Source organism: Gigantopelta aegis, chromosome 1 (assembly GCF_016097555.1).
Source record: "Gigantopelta aegis isolate Gae_Host chromosome 1, Gae_host_genome, whole genome shotgun sequence".
NCBI classification, from domain to species: domain Eukaryota; kingdom Metazoa; phylum Mollusca; class Gastropoda; order Neomphalida; family Peltospiridae; genus Gigantopelta; species Gigantopelta aegis.
Genome location: NC_054699.1, coordinates 31,671,860 through 31,697,621, shown reverse-complemented (window position 1 = coordinate 31,697,621; position 25,762 = coordinate 31,671,860). Strand labels below are relative to the sequence as shown.

Sequence of the window (25,762 nt, the reverse complement as noted above, 5' to 3'; positions counted from 1 at the left end):
AAACAACCAAAAGCTATTTAAATTTACACCTTTTTTTATTATAACGCATAAGTGACAAAATAATGATCACTTCGCAATCTAACATAGATCGAATATTTCTGTCTTCTCCATATGCTGCTGTACAAAACTTATCTGATGCAATCCCAGGTCGTTTATACTGAAAGAGGAGGGATTTACGTCTGATACAAAAAGGAAGCGCTATCAAAGAGGAGAGATTTACACCTGATTTGACCCGGAAGTAATAATATCGTCCAATCGAGGTTGACCACGAGTGCTGACTGTGTTGTGTATAAACCTAGCGATGTAACTAGTAAATGCTGAGGTGTCCTTAAAATCACGTTATGCAGCCGCCGATTCAAGTTCTGCAGTCAATATCTCTGATCATCCTTGTTGATTTCTGTCTGGATGGTAAGATATTTAATACAAATAATTACAGGTTTTCTGTGTCATGACAGGCTGTGGGTACTTTCACTTTGGACATTCTTGATTTTTAGCGTCGTTGGCGATAACTTCGGATTAATTAATTTTGTGCGTACATGACGTCTTAGGTTTTGAGTTCTTCTAAGTCTTTTAAAATTTTAGTTTACTGTCGGTTAATTTCGATGACACAATATTTGTTTATTAATAAAACTAACTGATATACAAATTTTGACTGGTTCTAACTTATGTCACCTGTGTCAGTGTGTGTTCTGGTCTTAAGTCAAGTTAAGGGGCCTTCCATAATTTTCAATATTTTCACGAGGGTACAAACCGTACACTTTGACCCCCCCCCCCCCCAAAAGTGTACATCCCCAAATGAAAAATGTTGATCAACATTTTTCATTTTCAAAAAAAGTGTACGCTGGCCCCTTAACCCCCTCCCCCTGCGTACGGTTTGTACGCTCTAGAAAATTATGGTCGTTCCCTAAGAGCAAAAATAATTATGTTGATTTTGGTTTTAAATTTAACATTACTTATAAATCTGTGTTGGAAAAAACAAAACAAGAAATGTAAACAAAATTAAACTTTCTATATAAATAGTTTAAAATAAGTCTGAATATTACGTTTACAGAATTTCAATTAGCACACTGGACTGGTAAAGTTATGACAGAGTTATTATTAAAGTGTCCATCCTTCTTGTGAACTTCAAAACAAATATTGGTTTTCCAACATGATGTTCGTTTTAAAACTGAAGGGTACTTCAGTAGGCAGTCTATTTTTCTACATTATTTTGGGCTAGGCGGGCTGTTAGTAGTCCACCTCGTGGGCACAATGTGTGGGCTATGGTGGATGCGGGCAGTTACCTGTCTTAAAGGGACATGTACCCTAGTTTCAACCCGTGAAAATTAACACTAAGTTTAGTTAATCTACAAACCTGTAACACATTTGGATACAGTTACAATTGATTGAAACATGAGTCTGTGACTTTGGAATGGTAAAATACACCCCATAACTGTTACTTCTCAGACACATGTTCGTTTTTAAAAATATGAAAAATGCATTTTGTGATATATTAAAGACACCAGGGTAACCAAAAACACTTTGAATGTATAATCTAAATCATAAAATCTAAGTAAAGTATGATTTCAGTTATCAAAAATGGCTATAATAGTAAAAAATAAATATGCCTTAGTGTTTAATAACTAGGGTATGTCCCTTTAAAATGGGGCAAGATTTAGCTCAGTCGGTTGAGTGCTCGCTTGAGGTGCTTATGTCACAGGATTGAACTACCTCTGGGGTTCCATTCAACTGATTGTTTTTTCTCTCTCATTCCAACCAGTGCACCACACCTGGTTAAAAGCCATGCTAGTATGTGCTTTCCTGTCTGTTGGAAAGTGCATGTAAGAGATCCCTTGCTGCGAATAGAAAAATGTAGCGGGTTTCCTCTGATAACTACAATTTTACCATGGCACCGACGGCTGTTGTCGTAGTTGCCCTTCTCAGGGTTTCTGCCAAAGGGTAAAACGGGTATGAAGCCATACCCAGATATTGTTTTTAAGTTAACGTTTTCACAAAATTAATTACTCAATCATTACTGTACGATTTTCTTACCCATAACCCTAAAACTTAATCCATTTTCTTTCTGGGGGAGGTCCCTGTACCCCTCTGTTGACTGTGGTTGCATTCAATTCCATAGCGCCATATACCCCCCAAAAGAAATTCTGGCAAAAACACTGCTTCTTACTTGCCGTTATGTCCAGAATATCTTAAGAAAAACACTGCAGTGCCTTACTGTGTCCTTCCCATACATTCCAGGTTGTATATCTATACTCTTCAAAAAAGGTAGGGGAACCTGAAATATTAATGTTAATATCAACTATTAGACTGAACATAGGTTTTGACCACAGACATCCTAGTAAAGAATGTTCAGGTCTGTTAATCAACACACCGAAACACATTCCATAGTTTGCACGTCACGTGCATCATGCAGTTGTCCCGTACACATGCATGGGGTGTCATTCTCGATTTTGACAATTTACAGGAAGGTCCATTAATCACTGTGGAACATTATTTGTGTCAATCTTTTTCATTCTGTTGATCATATGCTATTGTTTTGTTTTTAGTCATTTTTATTGTTTGAATTTGCGATTTACTGATAAAAAAACCCCGTCAACTTTTTCAAATTTAACTTCTGACCCCAATCATCCTTCAAGATCTTTGGTGGTCATAAAACTTACTGTAATACTGAACTACCGGTTGTAATGTTTGCCCAATTAATTCACTATTATCACATAACCATTCCCCACATCTAATACACCTTACAATTTTGACAATTGTAAATTCTTATTGGAGTTCCCCTACTTTTTTTGAAGAGTTTATATATATATATATATATATATATGTATGTATGTATGTATGTATGTATGTATATGTATGTATGTATGTATGTATGTATGTATATATGTATGTATATATGTATGTATCCAGTGTTTCTGCCAGAAAGAAATTTTTAGGTAATATTGCGCTATGGGATTGAATGCAACCACAGACAACAAGGGGTATGGGTGGCCTACCCCAGAAAGAAAATGGGTTAAGTTTAGGGTTATACTAAGGGTTAAGAAAATCATACACTAATAATAAGAGTCATTAATTTTGTCAAAAGGTTAACTTAAAAATATTATATTTGGATATGGCGCCATACCCGTTTTACCTTCTGGCAGAAACCCTAGCTGGTATCCTTTCATGTTCCATTGCATTGTGTGTGATACAAGATACATTGATCACACGGTTTGAAAATGTCTTTATTACTAGACACTACAAGAAGATTTAATAGGTATGTAATAAAAGATAGTGTAAAGTTTAAACACAGCTGTCTATCTCATTTCTACTTTCATTAACTAGGCATTTGTATCCAACAAATTGCATAGACTAGTGTCCATGGAGATAAGGTGAAATAATTTTTGTCTGAGAAACTTTATGGAAAGTATGTTGCCCCTATTTTGAAGGAAACGTTTGCCTTGGTGCCCTAACTTTTGTTATTAAACCGAAGGCAACACTTGTCATTTTCCCCCCAAAATTGAAATTCAACCCTGTACAAGTCATGTATTTACCAAATGTTTGACATCCAATAGCATGATTAATTAATCAATGTGCTCTAATGCAGGATTCGAAACTCAAAAGAAATGATGACCCCCAAAATAATAATGTATGTTGGCAAATTATGGTAAGCGAACCACAAGCAAGATTTTAATGTGGACTACAAATATTAATAGTCCCTCATGTGTTATAGCTCTAAAGAAGATAATATTATTTGGGCAACTAACGCCATTATTTTTTTAATATTTAAGTCGCCCAAACAGGACGTTGGTCGCATTTGGCGACCTGGTCACAGACGGCTGAGGCTGTTTCGAGCCCTGCTAGTGGTGTCGTTTAACAAAACAATCTTTAAAACCAAAGGCCTGCATTTTATTAAATTTTTAATACAGCTTACTATTTTGTTGATCTGTTTTCAAAAGAAAAGTTATAGCTATATATACATGTAGCTAGTAGTAGTACACATGATGCACGTATGTATATATATATGTACATACATGTAAACCTGCATGTGACATTGTTAGTGCAGTGCTCACCCTGTCCATTGCCAAATTAGCCAAATGCTATTTTTTTAATTCAATATTGGCTACAACATTTAGTCTTTGTCTAATAAATAGTCGTTAAATAAACCACATTTTAATAATTTTCATGGAAATACTTTCTAAAAATGTACTAAACCAAATATTTTTCCAGTGTGAGCCCTGCATGTGTATGCAGTTACAAAATGTTTACATTTATATGTCTTAGGCCAACAGAAAATAAATTTATAAATAAGGCCTTTGAGAATATAATATTGGCTACAACATTTAGTATTTGGCTAATTAAATAGTCATTAAATAAACCACATTTTAATAATTTTCACGGAAATACTTTCTGAATATTGACTAAACCAACATTTGTTCCAGTGTGATGTGTGCACTACAAAATGTATATGTCCTAGGCCAACAAAAAATAAATAGGGCTTTTGAGAATATAACATTGGCATTAACCATTATAAGACATATTATAATGAGGTAGATGTATACAAAACAAATTCAATATAATCCATTTTAGCAATGCTGATCACTTAAATACTTATTTCTGTCATACAGTATGCTCTTTGCCAATTTCTTTTTTTCCTTTCTCGATAAAATTATGGAATACCGGGTAATACATCTCCTAACATTAGGAATTCTGTGTTATTAAACAAATTCAAATGTGCAATTAATGAAAGTGAAACGGTCCCTCAATACTTTTATTATGGAAACAGAAGTCAGCAAATACTGCACTGTCGATTGAGAATGGTTAACAGTAATCTAGATGTGTTTGTGGACATCCTATTGAAGATGCAGAACATTTCCTATGTCAGTGACCACTTTTCAGGGTGCATTGCAATACCTATGATTTACAAAAATACTTACATGTCAACTATAATATTTTGGTAATCCGCAGTTAACAACCCAGGAAAATATAGACATTTAAAAATCAATTCAGGACTTAATTTATTGCAAGCAGTAAATGTTTTGAAACTTAATAGCTGTTTGTTTCTCTCTTTGCTTCTCTGCATGTCAATCTGTTTTCGTTCTCTCTACTTTCATTTCTCCCCTTTCTGGTCTACTTCTTTATTTCCTAGCTGTTTCTCTTTAATCGGCAGTCAATTCTGTATCATACCTGATTACTTTATACTCATTTATCCACAGCTGTTATTAGATGTACTTCTATCAGTTATGACTGCCTAATCACTAACTCACTGTCTTGGACACACATCCCAAATAGCTGAGGTGTGTGCCCAGGACAGCATGGTTGAACCTTAATTGGATATAACTTAATTATAAACACAAATAAGTTGAAATGAAATGACTGCCTGTCAGCTTGTTTATATATGAATGTATACCGGCCTCGGTGGCGTCATGGTTAGGCCATCGGTCTACAGGCTGGTAGGTACTGGGTTCGGATCCCAGTCGAGGCATGGGATTTTTAATCCAGATATCAACTCCAAACCCTGAGTGAGTGCTCCGCAAGGCTCAATGGGTAGGTGTAAACCACTTGCACTGACCAGTGATCCATAACTGGTTCAACAAAGACCATGGTTTGTGCTATCCTGCCTGTGGGAAGCGCAAATAAAAGATCCCTTGCTGCCTGTCATAAAAAAGAGTAGCATATGTGGCGACAGCGGGTTTCCTCTAAAAACAGTGTCAGAATGACCATATGTTTGACGTCCAACAACCAATGATAAGATAAAAAAAAATCAATGTGCTCTAGTGGTGTCGTTAAATAAAACAAACTTTTTTTATATGAATGTATCTGCATATTTCATATTTGTTGGGGACGGTCCTAATTATAGGCTTATATAAGCTTATCGACCAATCCCTACCACCATGAAAACGATGGAATAAATATTGTTTAAAACAAATGATGTCCTTAACGGCACATACCCTAGTTTTTAAAGGGACATTCCTGAGTTTGCTACATTGTAAAATATTTCCGACTAATACAATACTTCTACGATTAAACTTAAATATTAAATATATTTTCTTGTTTAGAATATCAGTGTCTGTATATTTAATGTGTTTCTGGCCGTCTTAATATTTGTAAGAAGCCCAAACTGGATTTTGTCTTCAAATAATTTCGTACGTACGAAAAAATATATTTTAGGAAATAAAATGAAATTTAACCTAGTACGAATATTAGAATGATCAGAAACACGTTTAATATACAGCCACTAATATATTATGCAGAAAAATTTATTTGATATCTGATTACAATCGTTAAATAGTTTCTGTTAGTCGATAACATCTTAAAAAGTGCAGCAAACTCAGGAATGTGCCTTTAAACACTAAGGTATATGTTTTACTATTAGATCCGTTTTTTGATAACTGAAATCATACTTTACTTAGATTTTACTGTTTAGACTATTCATTTTCGTACATTCAAAGTGTTTTTGGTCATCCTGGTGTTTTTAATATCACAAAATGCATTTCTCATATTTTTTTAAAATGCACGTGTCTGAGAAGTGACAGTTATGGAGACAAGTTTTAGTCTATTTTTAGAGGATATTTCACCATTTCAAAGACAGACTCGTGTTTCACTCAATTGTAACTTTATCCAAGTGTGCTACAGGGTTGTAGATTAACCAAACTTAGTGTGCATTTTCATGGGTTGAAACTAGGGTATGTCGATCCCTTTAATTCATAAAATAAATGATTTTTTTTTAACAAAGCATAAAGCAGCTGTAATATATATATATATATATATATACTCTTCAAAAAAAGAAACGCAAAAGGGTACAAATGGGTTATAACTCCGATTTTATGTTTCCTACCGGTTCATGCTTTGTGAATATAAGGTCATTGCATGTCCCAAACACATTCCCATGGTTACATTCGATAAAACGCAGCTACTGTACAATAAAGTTCCAAAATGTGAATATTCGCAAAAACGCAGCCACGTGCAAACCATGTCACCACTGCACGTGCGTTGTCTGCACGTGCAACATGAACACCAACAGTATAAAAGTGCAGGGTGTTCGCTTGCCTGGCCTCTGTATCTGGCCGACAGTTGACAATCCAGGACATGCCACGTCTCAGTGAACCGCAGAGAAACAATGCCATCGGTCGACTAGACGCAGGCGAATCCAGAACGGCCGTTGCCAGGGCATTCCATGTGTCCCCAAGCACCATCTCCAGACTGTGGGACCGTTACCAGCAACATGGATCAACACGTGACCTCCCTAGATCCGGTCGACCACGGGTCACTACCCCCGGGCAGGACCGCTACATCCGGGTACGCCACTTTCGGGAACGATTGACTACTGCCACCTCCACAGCCGCAGCAATACCAGGTTTGCGCAGGATATCCGACAAGACCGTACGGAACCGCCTACGTGAGGTAGGAATTCGTGCCAGACGTCCAGTTCGAGGTGTCATCTTAACACCACAACACCGTCGACTCCGACTGCAGTGGTGCCAGATTCATCGACAATGGCCTCAACTGCGATGGAGACAGGTGTGGTTCAGTGACGAGTCCCGATTTCTGCTCCGACGTCATGATGGAAGATGTCGCGTGTATAGGCGTCGTGGTGAACGTTATGCGGCAAACTGCGTGCAGGAAGTGGACAGATTCGGCGGGGGTAGTGTCATGGTGTGGGCAGCCATCTCACACACTGGCAGAACTGACCTGGTCCACGTGCAGGGCAACCTGAATGCACAGGGCTACATTGACCAGATCCTCCGGCCACACATCGTTCCAGTTATGGCCAACGCCAACGCAGTGTTCCAACATGACAACGCCAGGCCTCACACAGCACGTCTCACAACGGCTTTCCTACAGAACAACAACATTAATGTCCTTCCTTGGCCATCGATATCACCGGATTTGAACCCAATTGAGCATCTATGGGACGAGTTGGACCGACGCCTCCGACAGCGACAACCACAGCCCCAGACCCTGCCCGAGCTGGCAGCAGCCTTGCAGGCCGAGTGGGCCACCATCCCCCGGGACGTCATCCGTACTCTGGTTGCTTCAATGGGCAGGCGGTGCCAGGCAGTTGTCAACACACGCGGAGGCCACACCCGGTATTGACTCCAGATGACCTTGACCTTGGTGGTGTGTCCTATCACTTACTCACAATGGACTAGAGTGAATTGTGAACAATCCTGCAACATTTGGTAATTATCGGACTCACCATTCAATAATTAAATCAATTCTCCAAATGTTACTACAATGTGGTTTTGCGTTTCTTCTTTTGAAGAGTATATATATATATATTTATTTTTTAACACGGGTCCATATCTTTGCCAATAAAACCTGGTGATTAACAGCTTAATTAGCACAACACGGTTGCTTCCTGATGACATATACTGTGTGCTTGACCTGTGACTCATTGACATGTAGATGTATATATACACGTGTCTATAGACTGATATAGTGCTGTGACCTCGGTTGTCATCATATGTGCATATAGGTCTATGTAAGTGGCCCCATTGAGCTTTCAAAGTCGTTCTCACCTGTATATCCATGGGATTTCAAGAAACCTGCTGAGTGACGGTGGTTTAATTTAGCAGATTAAACAAGTCACCTCAGTGGGTGGCTTTAATGAGGAAATACCTGTTGATATGAGTGTGAAATTGTGTGGAGATCAATGTCAGTAATTTAACTAAATTATATAATATTGCATTATTTAGTTTTTTCATTATACTGTATACGTACATGGCCCTATGGAATTGAATGTGTGCTGAATGGGTGTATGTGGAACCTCCCCTAGAAAGAAAATGGGTTAGGTTTAGGGTTTGGATTAAGAAAATCATAAGTAATGATAGGGCCTAAGAGTAATTAATTTTGTTAAAAAGGTTAACTTAAAAAAAAACTATTTTTTTGTGTATGACGCCATACCCGTTTTACCCTCTGGCAGAAACCCTGGTAAGGTCTATAGCTATCCCAATGAACACAACAATGAGTAGATAACTCGTGATCTTAATAATTATAACTTAGTCAAAATTTCAACTAAAAAAAAGTAAAATCTGCAAAAACATTTGGGTACGGCGCCATACCCATTTTACCCTCTGGCAGAAACCCTGACTACATGTTCCTACAGGTTAAATGATGGAGTTAATGTAAATGTGCTGGGGTTGTTGGGTTTTTTTTTTTTGTATGTGACATTGTACAGAAAGAAAATAAGTACTGAATACATGTACATGTGTAGGTATCAATAGTAAAATTAGCAATTTGTAAGATCTACCCCAATGAACTCGACAACAGCTAGTCATGATTCTAATAATTATAACTTAGTCCTTTTTTTTACGTACCGGGTATATACATGTAATTGAATTTTATTTAAAAGTTGATCAGTTGATGCAAACCAATTATAACTGACAGTGATAAATTTTAAGGATTTTGATATGGGTTCACATTCAGGTTGCCCCTTCAAGAATATTATTGCCTTGATTTCATCCGTTTTTTGAAAATGGAGTTATATTTATATTCCAATAAAACAGCAAACAACAGGTTTGGAATTAATATGTTGTCACTGTAAAATGTAATGTGTACTATGTTTTAATATTTTAAAAGGTTTTGTATTAAAAATTTAAATTTGGAAACACCAAATCTTTTGGGAATGATAAAGACCAAAATAAAATTAAAAACACACAATTGATACACATTTCAATTCTTTTTGTTTTCTTCTCTTGTTTTTTTGTAAGTCCAAATGCGAATTTAAAAAAGTAAAGATAAGAGGTGGATAAATCGAAAATGGAGTATGATAAAACACAGCATCAAGATTTTGTATTACCAGTGTTTTTGCCAGAAATAATTTGTTAGGGATGGTCGATGGGGTATGGGGGGGGGGGGGGCTCCCCCAGAAAGAAAATGAGTTAGGGTTATTGTTGATGATACGAGTAATTAATTTTATCAAAAGGTTAACTTAAAAAAATTCGAAACAATTTGTGTGTGGTGCCATACCCGTTTTACCCTGATTTCATAATATATGTTCAAAACATGATATATTTTTGTTATTGCACGGTCAGAATGGTTTTTATTACTATATTAAGATTAAATGCAGGGCTATAGCTCTGACACTCGCCAAATTCACCAATTGCGAATTAAAAAAAAGAACTGGCAAATTTTATTTTAATTTGGCAAAAGAATTTCATGTATTAGTTGGTACTTTGTTACAAAATAACAGCATGGGTATCTATAAAATTTGGAAGTTTAAAGGCATACTGTCACAGATTTAAGAACCTTGTTTCTCTAAAAATATTAATGGATAATAAATGAAAATTACATTAATATTTGGAAACCATCACCATATATGTAACTGAATCACGATGGAGTGAAATCCATATTAGTTTTTGAATTATAGACCATTGCCATAATTCAGTTATTTTTTTATGAAATATCATTAATACATTTAGGGACAAATCAAATTTATATATTTTTAGATAATACTTTGTTAGGCCATTTAATAGGTCAGTGGTCTGTGACAATATGACTTTTATAGACCCAGAGCTAGCCTTGAAATGGGTGTGTAACAAATGTTGTTATATAAACAGATGCTACAGGTATGTACGTTATAATAATTTTAACTGTTGTTGCAGGGTCGGACGCAGGTAACATTGATGTGGAGAAGAACCTGGAGATGGGAAAGAAGCTACTCGCCGCCGGGCAGCTAGCAGAGGCTTTGTCGCACTACCATCTGGCAGTAGGTAAGCTATACATGTACATGTATGTATACAAGGAAGGAAGGACATGGTTTATTTAACGACACACTCAACACATTTTATTTACGATTATATGGCGTCAGACATATGGTTACGGACCACACAGATTTTGAGAGGAAACCCGCTGTCACCACTACATGGGCTACTCTTCCGATTAGCAGCAAGGGATCTTTTATTTGCGCTTCCCACAGGCAGGATAGCACAAACCATGGCCTTTGTTGAACCAGTTATGGATCACTGGTCAGTGCAAGTGGTTTACACCTACCCATTGAGCCTTGCAGAGCACTCACTCAGGGTTTGGAGCCTGTATCTGGATTAAAAATCCCATGCCTCGACTGGGATCCGAACCCAGTACCTACCAGCCTGTAGACCGATGGCCTACCACGACGCCACCGAGGCCGGTGTAAAAATTCTAGAAGCCCTGTGGTTAGCATATTTACTGAATGCAGAGGGGCTTATAACTACATGTACTTGTATAAGCATGAATAAAAGGCAGCAATATCACTGTCTGTTGCCTGCACATGAAGACTATATGTACATGCAGGTATATGGATACATGTATACATGTGCATAATTAATATTGTAAAATTTAATGTCTGATTTTTTAATATTTGGATTTTTCAGAGGGTGATCCCAAGAATTATCTAACTTATTTTCGAAGAGCTACGGTGTATCTTGCAATTGGCAAGTCCAGATCTGCCTTACCCGATCTTGATCGATGTATTGAGCTAAGACCAGATTTTACAGCCGTAAGTTGCTGTGTGTGTGGATTTATGAGTGTGTGTAAGAGAGAGAGAAAGAGAGCGAGAGATCACAAATGATAGAATGTCACAATTACACATTTGTTACATAATACAAGTACAGTTTAATGCAATGACTTTTATAAATATATTCATGAGAGAGAGATAGAGAGAGAGATAGCAAATCACAATACATTTCACAATTACATATTTGTTATATAATACATGTATGTGAAGTTTAATGCAATGATTTTTATATACATGTACATGTAATTACACAATACAAGTAAAATTCTTTTTCAAATACATTCGTTTGACCTGTTGTATATTTATTTTTATATTTTCTTGTTCATATATGCAAGCTTAAAGGTTGATGACCACAAAAAAAAGAGGTTAAAATTACTTATTAAAATTTACTCTACTTTCAGGCCCGTATTCAAAGAGGCAATGTTTTGTTAAAGCAAGGCAAACTCGACAAAGCTCGTGCCGACTTTACGAAAGTTGTAAGTAGTGGTGCTTTTGTAAAGGTTATAATTTGCCGGTTTGTATAGCAGTGCAGTAAAAAAATGAATGGAGGGCAACCAGGCATGAAGTAATTACTGCAGCGGCAACATCACACATGCACTCACACACATATATACACACAGGTACACACGCACGCTCAAACACACATACATGTACACCACACATGCATGCACTCGCACATACACTTACATACACAGACATACACACACACATATCTCTCGCCACACACACAGACATACTCACACACACACACACACATATATACACACAGGTACACACACACGCTCAAACACGCATACATGTACACCACACATGCATGCACTCGCACATACACTTACATACACAGACATACACACACACACATATCTCTCGCCACACACACAGACATACTCACACACACACAGAGATATACACACTCGCACACACACTCAAATCTGGGCTCTGAATAGTGGCTCCCAAAAAGCAGTCAGTTTTTTTAGACCTAGCAGATGAAATAGAAATTCAGCCGCAAAAAAGACAAAAAAGTTAGGCGAGTTATTGTTTTAAGAGACGGATGTTACTGTTAGATTATCTCGTCTCCTATTTACATTTACAAATGTAGCTTGTGATTCTATTATACTTTATTACTTTTAATTCCTTTTAGTTAATGCATAAAGGATACTCCCCAAGTGTCTCGTGATATCATAATTTATCAGCACGAGTTGATAAATTATGATATCACAAGACACAAGGGGATATTCTTTTTATCATCCATTATCAGTCTTTTCATTTGCGACAATTGCAAACAATGTCAGTAATGTGGTTTGAATGTCACTATATTTGGCAGCAGTAGACTCATTAACTACCAGAACGACAGTGGCGTGAAGTAACTAATGATAGGTTTAGCGCTGAAACGTACACAGTGACATAATAACAAGAAGCGATATCTCCTAGCAGAATATTGCAGGAGATATCACAAGTTATAGTGCCAGAGATATCTCCTACAAAAGCCTTTAATGGATGATAATCTAACATACATCTCAGAGATTATCATTTAATGGATGATAATCTAACATACATCTCAGAGATTATCATTTTCCACACACTATCCCAAACCCTCCCATCACTAAATGCTGTCATATTTCCTGCCGGTCATATTTTTTCTTGGGACATATTTGTTGGCCTGATATTATTTTTTTAATAACAGCAGGCCGTATTTTACTTACTATTTCAAGCCCTGCAAATCTGATCAAGTGGGATGTCAATGGAATGTGGAATCAAGGGAATCTTTCAAAATCTTAAGTAACTAGATGTTGGTTCGCATGACTTTTGCATACATGTACAGTGTTTCTGCCAGAAAGAAATTTTTGGGTATGGCACTATGGAATTGAATGCAACCACAGTCAACAGGGGCTATGGGGGCCTCCTCCACAAAGAAAATGGGTTACATTTAGGGTTAGGCTTAAGAAAATCATACAATAATGATAAAGAATCATTAATTTTGTCAAAATGTTAACTTAAAAATTTTTTAATTTTGGGTATAGCGCCATACCCATTTTACCCTCTGGCAGAAACCCTGATGTACTAGTAGTAGGTAAAAAACCAATTGTTTGGTTACATGAATTATTTAAGAATTGAACTTGATCATTTGTGACATTCATTGAAGTATGGATGACATAATCGCTTTACATATATGAATGACATAGCATATTAGCGATCCTACTTGTTGAGATGACAGTTAGAAAAATGTAATGGGTTTCCTTTCATATTGTGTAAAAAATCCAATAGCTGATGATTAATAAATCAATGACATGGCTATAGCTCTGGCATTTGCCAAATTTCAATTCCAAATTTCTAAATAAATTTGGCCAATTTTATTTTAATTTGGCGAACAAATTTAAGAATAATTTTATTTTATTTTGTTTGAAAATAACATGGTTTCTTAAAACATTTTAAGTTTGGTAGATAATTTGCCGAAAATTTCTGCTGACCCCGAGCTAGGCCTGAATGTGCTCTTAATAGTGTCGTTAAGCAAAACAAACTACCGTTTGTTTGTAACAGCTAGTAAATAATGTATTTTGCAGTTGAAACAAGATCCACATAATGAAGAAGCTCACTCCCAGTTTGAGCTGATGAACCTGGTTGAAGACGACGTGCAACAAGCGAATATCATGTACAAACACCACGACTTTAACGGTGCTATTGAACTGCTGTCAAGACTCATAGATGTAAGTATTGCAATATGTTAACTAGGCTTGGGTCCAGGAGGTGGGGAAGTGGGCAGGATCTAGCTCATAGGTAGAACACTCACCTGTAGGTCGTAGGTTCGAGCCACCTTGGGAGACCCATTCTCTGATTGTGTTATCTCTGTGAGTTTTTTGCCAAAAAATAATTTAAAGGGACATTCCTGAGATGGCTGTATTGTAAGATGTTTTCAACTGATAAAATATTTCTACGATTAAACTTAAATATTAAATATATTTTCTTGTTTAGAATATCAGTGTCTGTATATTCAATATGTTTCTTTCTTGTAGTCTTAATATTTGTAAGAAGCCCAAACTGGATTTTGTCTTCAAATAATGTTGTATGTACGAAAAAATTTTTTTTAGGAAATATTGTGAAATTTAACCTAGTACAGATATTAGAATGATCAGAAACACATTTAATATACAGCCACTAGTATTTTATGCAGAAAAATATATTTAATATGTAATTACAATCGTTAAAAAGTCTCTGTTAGTCGATAACATCTTTAAAATTGCAGCAAACTCAGGAATGTCCCTTTAAGGGTACATAATAAAAAACAAAATGACCATGAGTGCCCCTACTAAGTGATTATGGGCTTAAAATGTTTTGAAATTGGATACTGCATTTTAAAGTTCTCATACTGTCGTGCATGTATATCTAAAATTAGAAATATCCATAAATTTCCAAGAGTTCAGGGTATATGTATGTCATTTTACCCTCCATACACACAGACCCCACTAGCTCCCCACAGTTATTATATCAAAGGCTGTGGTTTGTTCTGTCTTGTCTGTGGGAATGTGCATATTAAAGGGGAAAATGTCCTGCAGAAAAAATGTAGTAGGTTTCCTCTCTAAGACTATATGTCAAAATTATCAAATGTTTGACATCCAGTGGCCAATGATTAATACATCAATGTGCTCTACAGTTCACAAAACAAAGTTTACTTTATACCCAGAGCCAACAGTAACATTCAGAACTGGTTACGTACACTCTTTAAATATGAGAGTAGTGTTGGGGCTTTTTTGGGGGATGACATGTTATAGGAAAGAAACAAATATAATTTAAAAATTGCTTTGCTTTTCTGATTTTACTATAAAATGTAACTGTTGAAGCTTGTTTCAGGCCATAGGATTTGAAATTTCATGGGAAACACTTTTTCGGTTCCGTGCTTTGTGATCATGAGAACCCATCAGTAACTGTTTTTAAGAAATAATGATATATATATATTATTTTCGTTGAATGGTCATACTCGATATAACAATCATGGGAAACAAAATTACGGTTCCCTGATTTTTACTGACATGGTACCGCAAAGGAGCGGGACGTAGTTCAATTGTAGCTTGATGCACGGTCGGTCCAGGATCGATCCCTGTTGGTGGTCTCATTGGGCTATTTCTTGTTCCAGCAGGTGCTCCACAACTGGTGTAACAAAGGCTGTGGTATGTGCATATAAAAGATCCTTGCTGTTAATCGGAAAGAGTAGCCCATGAAGTGGCGACAGCAGGTTTCCTCTCTCAATATCTGTGGTCCGTAACCATATGTCCAACGCCATATAACCATAAATAAAATGTGTTGAGTGCGTCATTAAATAAAACATTGCCTTCCTTCGGTACTGCAAAGAGTCGTTTTAGTGAAATTCAAATGCCTGTTGTTTTATTGAGAAACATAACTTTCGCACATGTGTACATATATAACTGATTCTGGTTGTCAGTCCTCAAGATCTAGTTGTGTAATACTAGTGTTTTGACTATATTTTCAGATCTGTCCATGGGACGCAGACCTACGAGAAATCCGCAGCGAGTGTTACATTCAGGTGGGAGAGAAGTTTAAAGCTATCGGTGACCTGCGGTCCACGACGAAACTGATACCAGACAACACGCAGGGTTTCTTCAAGATGAGCAAGCTGCACTACAACATGGGAGAGGCAGAGGAGTCACTTATGTAAGAATAACGCATGCACTGAGTATGGACCTGTGAACTAGTCCCCTTCCTAAACGGAAAAATACTGTAGATCTACCCCTTTTCTGGGCTTGAACTTAAGAAATGAGGTGGTACATAGCCCAGTGGTAAAGCATGGTCAATCTAGGATCGATCCCCGTCGATGGGCCCATTAGGCTATTTCTCGTTCCAGCCATTAGACCATGACTGGTACATGAAGCAGCGATCGCGGGTTTCCTCCCTCAGTATCTGACAGGGTAGCACATACCACAACCTTTGATATGCCATTCGTGGTGCACTGGCTGAAATGAGAAATAGCCGAATGGGTCAACTGAGGGGGATCAATCCTAGACCGACCGTGCATCAAGCAAACGCTTTTAACCACTGGGCTACATCCATCCCTCCAACAGAGTCGTTTAGACAACTAATATTACATATGACATACATTTTCTTGTTTACAATACCATTGTCTGTAAATCCAAAGTTTGCGGTTGTGCACTAATGTTTACCGTTACGGTCTCATTTCATTTTACTTGTTAGTATATATTTTTTCAATTGTACAACATTTTTCGCAGGTAACATCCAGTTTGGGCTATTACAAATATTAGGACAGCAACAAACACCTTGTTTATAAAAAACATCATTTCACTTCTTACGCGGAGTGAGGCGTAGCCCAGTGGTACAGCGCTCGCTTGATGCGCGGTCGGTTTGGGATCGATCCCCGTCAATGGGCCCATTGCGCTATTTCTTGCTCCAGCCAGTGCACCACGACTGATACATCAAAGGCCGTGGTATGTGCTATCCTATCCTATGGGATGGTGCATATAAAAGATCCCTTGCTGACAATTGAAAAAAGCCCATGAAGTGGAGACAGCGGGTTTCCTCTCTCAATATCTGTGTGGTCCTTAACCATATTATGTCTGACGCCATATAACCGTAAATAAAATGTGTTGAGTGTGTCGTTAAATAAAACATTTCCTTCTTCTTATTCGGTTCTTACAGGCCTGAAACCGTCCATGCTTAATTAACAACATTTTGCATAGGCGTATACATGAATACTAGAGATATATTAAATATATATTTTGAACAATATGTATCGCGATATGTTTCTAGCCTCTCTTTTTTTTGCGCTTGAATATTATGTGCATGTGTTAGTGCACACATATTATAGTTTCAAACTAAAACATCCAGTTCAAGAAAAGAAACATTAGTTTCATTTGTTCGGAATGAATCTTGCTTGACTACCCAAAATGTACATGAAATTAGAACACTTTATAAATTTGCAATATATTGTGGTGTGTATTGCATTTCAGGTTCCTGTGTCGCAATATGAAAATTTTGACGATGCCCATCACTAATGAATACTGATTGTCTTCCTTTCTTTTCCTCTACAGACAGATCCGCGAGTGCCTTAAACTGGATCCAGAACACAAAGACTGTTACCCACATTACAAGAAAGTGAAAAAGCTAGTCAAACAGTTGCAGGCAGCACAAGAGTACAGCAACAATGATAGATACGACGAATGTATAGACAAAGCTAAACAGATACTGAAGACAGAGTCGAAAATATTCCATTACTTTTTACAGGCACATTCGCATATGTGTCACTGTCATTCCAAGGTAAGACAGGTGAATGTAACACTGTCCAGGCAGGCTTTCTGCCAGAAAATAATTTGAGGGTACATAATAAAAACAAAACAGACTATAAGTGCTTTCACTAGGTGGTTATGGGTTTGAAATGTTTTGAAACTGACACACTTTAAGCTGCATTTCTCTTGCTATGAAAATATATCCATTATATTCCAAGTAAAATTCAAAGATTTTAGGGTGCTTACCCTCTGGCAAGAACCCTACCACGCCTATAGGAACAATACATGTACTTGGTGGGTGTCTGGGGTGGGTCCAGGCTGGTTAAGAGGGAGCATTCCCTTCTGCAAAATGTTTATCTGTCGATGACCACAAATGTTTTATCATAGCATCTAGAGAACAAAATTATAACTGTTACAATGTTTTGGACGACAGTGGTTTTTATTATTTTAATGATTATTAATTGTTTACATATACACATGTATGTCTAGAGTTCAAGAAAATAGTTGTTTGCGCTCCACAAGTAGGGAGGGTCACACAGACACCTCTGGCCAGTTCTACAAGCCTGCCATCTTTTCCTTTTCAGGGGTGGGAATTCTCCTCGGATCAGTTGTTTTCCTCTCATGGAACATTGCGTTTCCTTGCATTTTAATCATCCTTTCCTCCAACAAGTGTCAGATGGCATAGATTTTAACCTACATGTAGGATTTCAAGAATTTTCTCTAGATTTCCTCTTTTTTTAAAGTTTACCCATCCCTGCTTTTACATAATTAAACACCGATATATCCATCCAATAGCCATTTTTCTGATTTTATTTTGTTATGCATTTTATATTAATTTTTAATTAAATACTGGTACATCCATCCAATAGCCATTTTTCTGATTTTATTTTGTTATGTATTTTTATATTAATTTTTCTGTAGATTTATTTTGCGAGTGCCTGATTAAAGGCATACTGTCTAAAAATGAATAATAAATAAAATATCATTAATAAATGGAGTATGGTGGTTATGAAGATGGTTGAATAAAGTACATTTAAGGACAAATCAAATACTTTTTGTTAGGTAATACTTTGTTAGACCATTAAATGTCAGTGGTCTGTGACAAATATGCCTTTAAAGGGACATTCCTGAGTTTGCTGCAACTTTTAATATGTTGTTGACTAACTGAGACTTTTTAACGATTGTAATTACATTTCAGATATATTTTTCTGCATAAAATATTAGTGGCTGTATATTAAACGTGTTTCTGATCGTTCTAATATTTTTACTAGGTTAAATTTCATTTTATTTCCTAAACAAATCCAGTATGGGCTTCTTACAAATATTAAGACAACCAGAAACACATTGAATATACAGATACTGATATTCTAAACCAGAAACTATATTTAATATGTAACTTTAATCGTAGAAGTATTTTATTAGTCGGAAACATCTTACAATGCAACAAACTCGGGAATGTCCCTTTAAGTATATTGTACCTGTAGTTAATGTTTCATGTTTCTTTTGTTTACAATATACATATATGTAATTTATTTTGAAGGTTTCCTTTTTGTATTTTTTACATAGTAAATGCATGGATCCAATACTCATTATTTTCATGTTATTTTATTTCTAATGCATGTCATTCAATTTTATGCTGTAGGTTTCTTTTAATATTTTGTAGGCTGGACATATATCTGACGCATTAAAAATATGTCAGGAAATTTTAGAAATAGATGAAGGAAATATAAACGCTCTAATAGACCGTGCAGAAGCTCATATATTGAACGAAGATTATCAAGCAGGTAAGTAATGACTTGCATCATTGGAGTCACCTTTGGCCAGGGTTGCAGTTCTCAATGGAAAATATATCTCACTTGTCTGCTTGAAGCAGTGCACAGTGACTGGTATATCAAAGCCAGTGGTATGTGCTATCCTGTCTGTAGGATGAAAGTTTGTTTTGTTTAACAACACCACTAGAGCACATTGATTAATTAATCATCGGCTATTGGATGTCAAACATTTGGTATTTCTGACTCGTAGTCATCAGAGGAAACCTGGTACATTTTTATTAATGCAGCAAGGGATCTCTTATATGCACTTTCCCACAGACAGGAAAGCACCTACCGCAGCCTTTGACCAGTTGTGGCGTACTGGCTGGAACGAGAAAAAACCCATTCAGTTGAATGGATTCATCGAGATAGTTCGATCCTGCGATGCAAGCACCTCAAGCGAGCACTCAACCGACTGAGTTAAATCCTGCCCCTGTCTGGGATGGTGCATATAAAGAAAGAAATGTTTTATTTAACGATGCACTCAACACATTTTATTTACGGTTATATAGTGTCAGACATATGGTTAAGAACCACACAGATTTTGAGAGGAAACCCGCTGTCACTACTACATGGGCTACTCTTTCCGATTAGCAGCAAGGGATCTTTTATTTGCGCTTCCCACAGGCAGGATAGCACAAACCATGGCCTTTGTTGAACCTGTTATGGATAACTGGTTGGTGAAAGTGGTTTACACCTACCCACTGAGCCTTGCGGAGCACTCACTCGGGGTTTGGATTCAGTATCTGGATTAAAAATCCCATGCCTCGACTGGGATCCGAACCCAGTACCTACCAGCCTGTAGACCGATGGCCTAACCACGACGCCACCGAGGCCGGTGGTGCATATAAAAGACACCTTGTTACTAATGGACAAATGTAGCGGGTTTCCTCTCTAAGACTACATGTCAGAATTACCAAATGTTTGGCATGCAATAGCCGATGATTAAATAAATCAATATGCTCAAGTGGTGTCGTTGAAACCAAACAAACTTTTAACTGCCAGACTAACTAGTACCAGAGAAAAATTTATAAGTTGCTAGAAATTCTACTAGTCCATCGGCTTACAGGACAATATAATATTGCTAGAATACTGATAGTGTATGTGCTGTTCTTTGTCTTGGAAGGGGGGGGGGGGGGGGGGGGGGAGGGGCAGGATCTAGCTCAACCAGTAGAGGTGCTTGCATCATGGGATTTAAAATTTCCTCAGTGGACCCATTGTTTAATTGGGTTTTTCCCCATCCCAATCAGTGCACCATTACTGGCATATCAGAGGCCCTAGTATGTGCTGTCCTGTTTCTTGGAGTGGGGCTGGAATTAGCTCAATCGGTAGAGTGCTCGCTTGAGGTGCTTGCATCATGGGATATAATAACCTCAATGGACCCATTCTCTGATTGTGGTTCTCCCCCCATCCCAATCAGTGCACCATGACTGGTATATTAGGCCATGGTATGTGCTGTCCTGCCTGTGGGAAAGAGCATAATATTATAAACGATCCCTTCCTACTAATAGAAAAATGTAACAGGTTTCCTCCAAGACAAGTAAAAAATTACCAGATTTTTTACACCAAATAGCTAATGATTAATAGTAAATCAGTGTGCTCTAGTGGTGTCATTAAACACGTTTCTTGGAAAGTAAAGATTAAATAGACTTAGAAATACAGTTTATTTCCCCAGTGAAACGTTTAATGATTCTGAATGGATGTGAAAGAAAGAAATGTTTTATTTAACGACGCACTCAACATATTTTATTTATAGTTATATGGCGTCAGACAGATGGTTAAGGACCACACAGATATTGAGAGGAAACCCGCTGTTGCCATTTCATGGGCTACTCTTTTCGATTGGCAGCAAGGGATCATTGGCAGCAAGGGATCTTTTATATGCACCATCCCACAGACAGGGTAGTACACACCACAGCTGTTGATATACCAGTCGGGGTGCACTGGCTGGAACGAGAAATAACCCAATGGGCCCACCGATGGGGAACGATCCCAGACCGACCGTGCATTGAGCGGGTGCTTTACCCATGGGCAACGTCCTGCCATTTGGAATGGATGTGAACCCTTTTTTTCTAAATGCCCTTTTGGATGTACTTGTTTATGCCCTTTTGGATGTACTTGTATATGCCCTTTTGGATGTACTTGTATATGCCCTTTTGGATGTACTTGTATATGCCCTTTTGGATGTACTTGTATATGCCCTTTTGGATGTATGTACTTGTATATGCCCTTTTGGATGTACTTGTATATGCCCTTTTGGATGTACTTGTATATGCCCTTTTAGATGTACTTGTATATGCCCTTTTGGATGTACTTGTATATGCCCTTTTAGATGTATACATGCTATGAATGGATGTGAACACTAAATTCTTTCCCTTTACCATTTCAGCTATAAATGATTTTCAAAGAGCTCAGCAGATAGATGAAGAAAATCGTCGAGTGCACGATGGCTTGAATAGAGCGCAGAAATTACTAAAACAGTCAAAGAAGAGAGATTATTATAAAATATTAGGTGTTAAAAGGTAAGTTGACATTTTTGTTTTGATTGACGCCATTGAAGTTATCAGTTGGAGTATTTGTGGCTAATTGCACATTTTTTAATCTTTAAAAAAATGTATTGCAATTTTTTTATTATTATTTAAAAAAATAAATATATATTCTTTGGTCTTAAAACATTGATTTTATGTTTTGTGGATGTTTTTATGTATGTGTGTTTTGTGTTTTTAATAAGTTTTGCACATCAATGTATTTTTATCATTTAATTGTGCGTATCAGAGCAGGAAATAGCTTGGTGGAGTGTTTGTCTTTTGTATAAATGCTGTCTGTGAATCCAGTGGGGTTTTCCTATCCCAGCTAGTGACCCAGGTTTTTTTTGTATATTATTAAATGTTACACAGAAGCAAATATTAAAAGCCTGACCACAGTGTTTGTTTATTTTTCAGAACTGCTAAAAAGAAGCAAATATTAAAAGCATATCGTGACCTCGCAAAGATCTGGCATCCAGATAAATACGATGGTGATGATAAGAAAAAAGCTGAAAAAATGTTTATAGATCTTGCGTCAGCTAAAGAAGTATTAACAGATAAAGGTTTGTATCCTATAACTTACCCATGATATCCATGTCTTAAACCCATGTGATAATTTACTTTATCCTATAACTTACCCATGATATCCATGTCATAAACCCATGTGATAATTTACTTTATCCTATAACTTACCCATGATATCCATGTCATAAACCCATGTGATAATTACTTTATTACCCAGTTAATAATGGTATGCAAATTTGCAAGGTCTCTAGGTAATGTGTTACTGTGAATGGGTCATTTGCTTACAAGCCAACAAGAACCGTATACCCGAGCGTAACATTTTCAAAGATTTGTTTATAATGCGTGACGTCAAACTAATCTGTGCTAATCGTGATGACATCATATTAGCGATGGCGGCGACTTTAGTACTGTGATTTACGAAAAAATTAATTAGAATGTTATTTTAGAAGTGTTATAGGATAAATAGAATTCGCTACTCGTGTTTTTTAATATGTAAAATATCAACCTCATCTAGTTAATCGGTATTTGTCTCGGCAGAGCCTCGACGAATACCAATTAACATAGACTTGGTTGATATTTTCCATATTAAAAAATACTCGTGACGAATCCTCTATGTATGTCTGTATATTTGTTTGTGTGTCCATGATATTTATATTAGCCTTTCCAGATTTATTGGTGTGGAAATCTTGATTTTTTATGTTATACTTATAGACCATGATATAGTTTTGGTTTGCTAACAATATCACATACATGTACATGTGTATATTTGTTTTGGTGTTTCATTCCATAGTGTTGTGAAGTACAGGGTTAAAGTTATACCCAAATAATTATTTGTGTTGATGTTCCATCACCAGTGTTGCATCCCATACATGTAGTTAATAAAAGTATGAAATCTGAGGCTTGCCGAGAATTTGTATACTTTTATCAAGGAGTGCTGATAAATTATGATATCACAAAACACGAGGGTATATTCTTTTTATTATCCATTATCATTCTTTTCATTTGTGACAATTGCAAACAATGTCAGTAATGTGGGTTGAATGTCACTATATTTGGCAGCGGTAGACTCGTTAACTAGCAGAACAACAGTGGCGTGACGTCACTAATGATAGGTTTAGCACTGAAACATACAGTGACATAACAAAAAGAAGCGATATCTCCTAGGAGAATATCGCAGGACATATTGCAAATTATAGTGCCAGCGATATCTCCTCCAAAAGCCTTTAATGGATGATAAATATGGTGTAGGTTAAATTGGTACTGATCTGGTTTCACAATAATATTGTTAATACATGTACATGACCATGGTATGTGCTGTCCTGTTTTGGGATGGTGCATGTAAAAGATTCCTTGCTACTAATGGAAAAATGTAGGAGGTTTCCTCTCTAAGACTATATGTCAAAATTACCAAATGTTTGACCTGTATACAATAGCCGATGACTAATAAATAAATGTGCTCTAGTGGTGTCATTAAACAAAACAAACTTTTGCAATTGTTCTCTTCTGGGTTTTTTCCCCCAAGATGATAATGGATGATAAATATGGTGTAGGTTAAATTGGTACTGATCTGGTTTCACAATAATATTGTTTATACATGTACATGACCATGGTATGTGCTGTCCTGTTTTGGGATGGTGCATGTAAAAGATTCCTTGCTACTAATGGAAAAATGTAGCAGGTTTCCTCTCTAAGACTATATGTCAAAATTACCAAATGTTTGACCTGTATACAATAGCCGATGACTAATAAATAAATGTGCTCTAGTGGTGTCATTAAACAAAACAAACTTTTGCAATTGTTCTCTTCTGGGTTTTTTCCGAGATGATAAATATGGTGTAGGTGAAATTGGTAGTCTAATATGGTTTCACAATAATATTGTTAATACATGTACATTTTCTCCTCTTCTTTTTTTCCAGAGAAACGTCAGCGTTTTGACAACGGTGAAGATCCTTTAGACCCAGAAGATCAACAGGGTGGGAATCCGTTCCATCACGGTTTTAATCCGTTTGGAGGCGGCGGGAGCGGATTCTCGTTTAAATTCCACTTCAATTAACACCAGCTCATCCTAGAATGTGATTTTCATCTGTACATAGACATCAACTCTTACTCCGTGTTTGTAGTGCATAATGAAAGCATGGCCAGTCACTTTCAGCCAATTTCAAAAAGATATTCAATTTAAAAATAACTGATATTGAAATAACTTAAAAGTTTCATTTGTCAGGTTTCACACTGCAAGTGGTTTAAAGGGATAGCCCCTAGTTTATAAACACCAAGGCATACTGTTCACCTAGACCCTAGTTTATAAACACCAAGGCATACTGTTCACCTAGACTCTAGTTTCAACCCGTAAAAATGGACACTAAGTTTGGTTAATTTACAAACCTGTAACAAATTTGGATACAACAGAGTGAAACAAGAGTCTGTGACGTTGAAATATCCTTAAAAATAGACTAAAACGCGACTCCATAACCGTTACTTAAAATATGAAAAATTAATTTTGTGGTATTAGAAACACCAGGGTGACCAGAAACACTTCAGTTATACGGAAATAGATAATCTAAACAATAAAATGTAAGTAATGATTGATTTCAGTGATCATAAACGTCTCTAACAGTGGACAATATGCCTTAGTGTTTAAAATCTAGGGTCTGTCACTTTAATATAATTTGTTGTAACAGTTTTGAAAAAAAAAATTTGAAAAGAAACTTGATTGTTCGTAGACATGTAAAAAGAAAGTGCAACAAAACAGTGATTCATTAAGTGAATTTGGTGAAAATTTTTGTTAATATGTTTATGAAATGTATTCTCCAAAATGCAAAATAAGGGCTTATTAAGGAAGTTTGTTCTCATATTTATAGAGTTTGGTGAATATGTCATGATATACTACATACTAAATTTCGTTTCAAATAGGTTTGCCAGATTGAATCTCCGTTCTTTGGTGAAAACGAGTATAACACTGTTATATTTAATGGGTTTTTTAATCTACAATTGTGCCATGTATATGCATTAGGTTTTCGACAGCAATTCAAAATTAAATCATTAACACCGCAGATGAAACAAATTTAAATTCTTTTTTTTCTTTCAGTAGTCGTCACAAAAATCTATATCTTTCTTTCATGTTTTCCTTTAATAAGCTTGTCCACTGCAATGTTTAAATAAAATGTAGGCCATAAAAAT

The 25,762-nt window shown here is 36.6% G+C and overlaps 1 protein-coding gene across 1 annotated transcript; it reads left to right on the top strand.

The window, feature by feature from the left end:
* Window positions 1-221: 221 nt before the first annotated feature.
* On the top strand, window positions 222-24,901 carry LOC121367738 (dnaJ homolog subfamily C member 3-like). The gene is made up of 11 exons (XM_041492081.1): window positions 222-408; window positions 10,584-10,691; window positions 11,331-11,455; window positions 11,875-11,949; window positions 14,035-14,178; window positions 15,957-16,138; window positions 17,530-17,755; window positions 19,388-19,508; window positions 21,925-22,057; window positions 22,478-22,623; window positions 24,502-24,901. Exons 1-11 carry the CDS (start codon window positions 342-344, stop codon window positions 24,636-24,638), a joined length of 1,464 nt encoding a protein of 487 aa, XP_041348015.1. The 5' UTR covers window positions 222-341; the 3' UTR covers window positions 24,639-24,901.
* The last annotated feature ends 861 nt before the right edge of the window (window positions 24,902-25,762 follow it).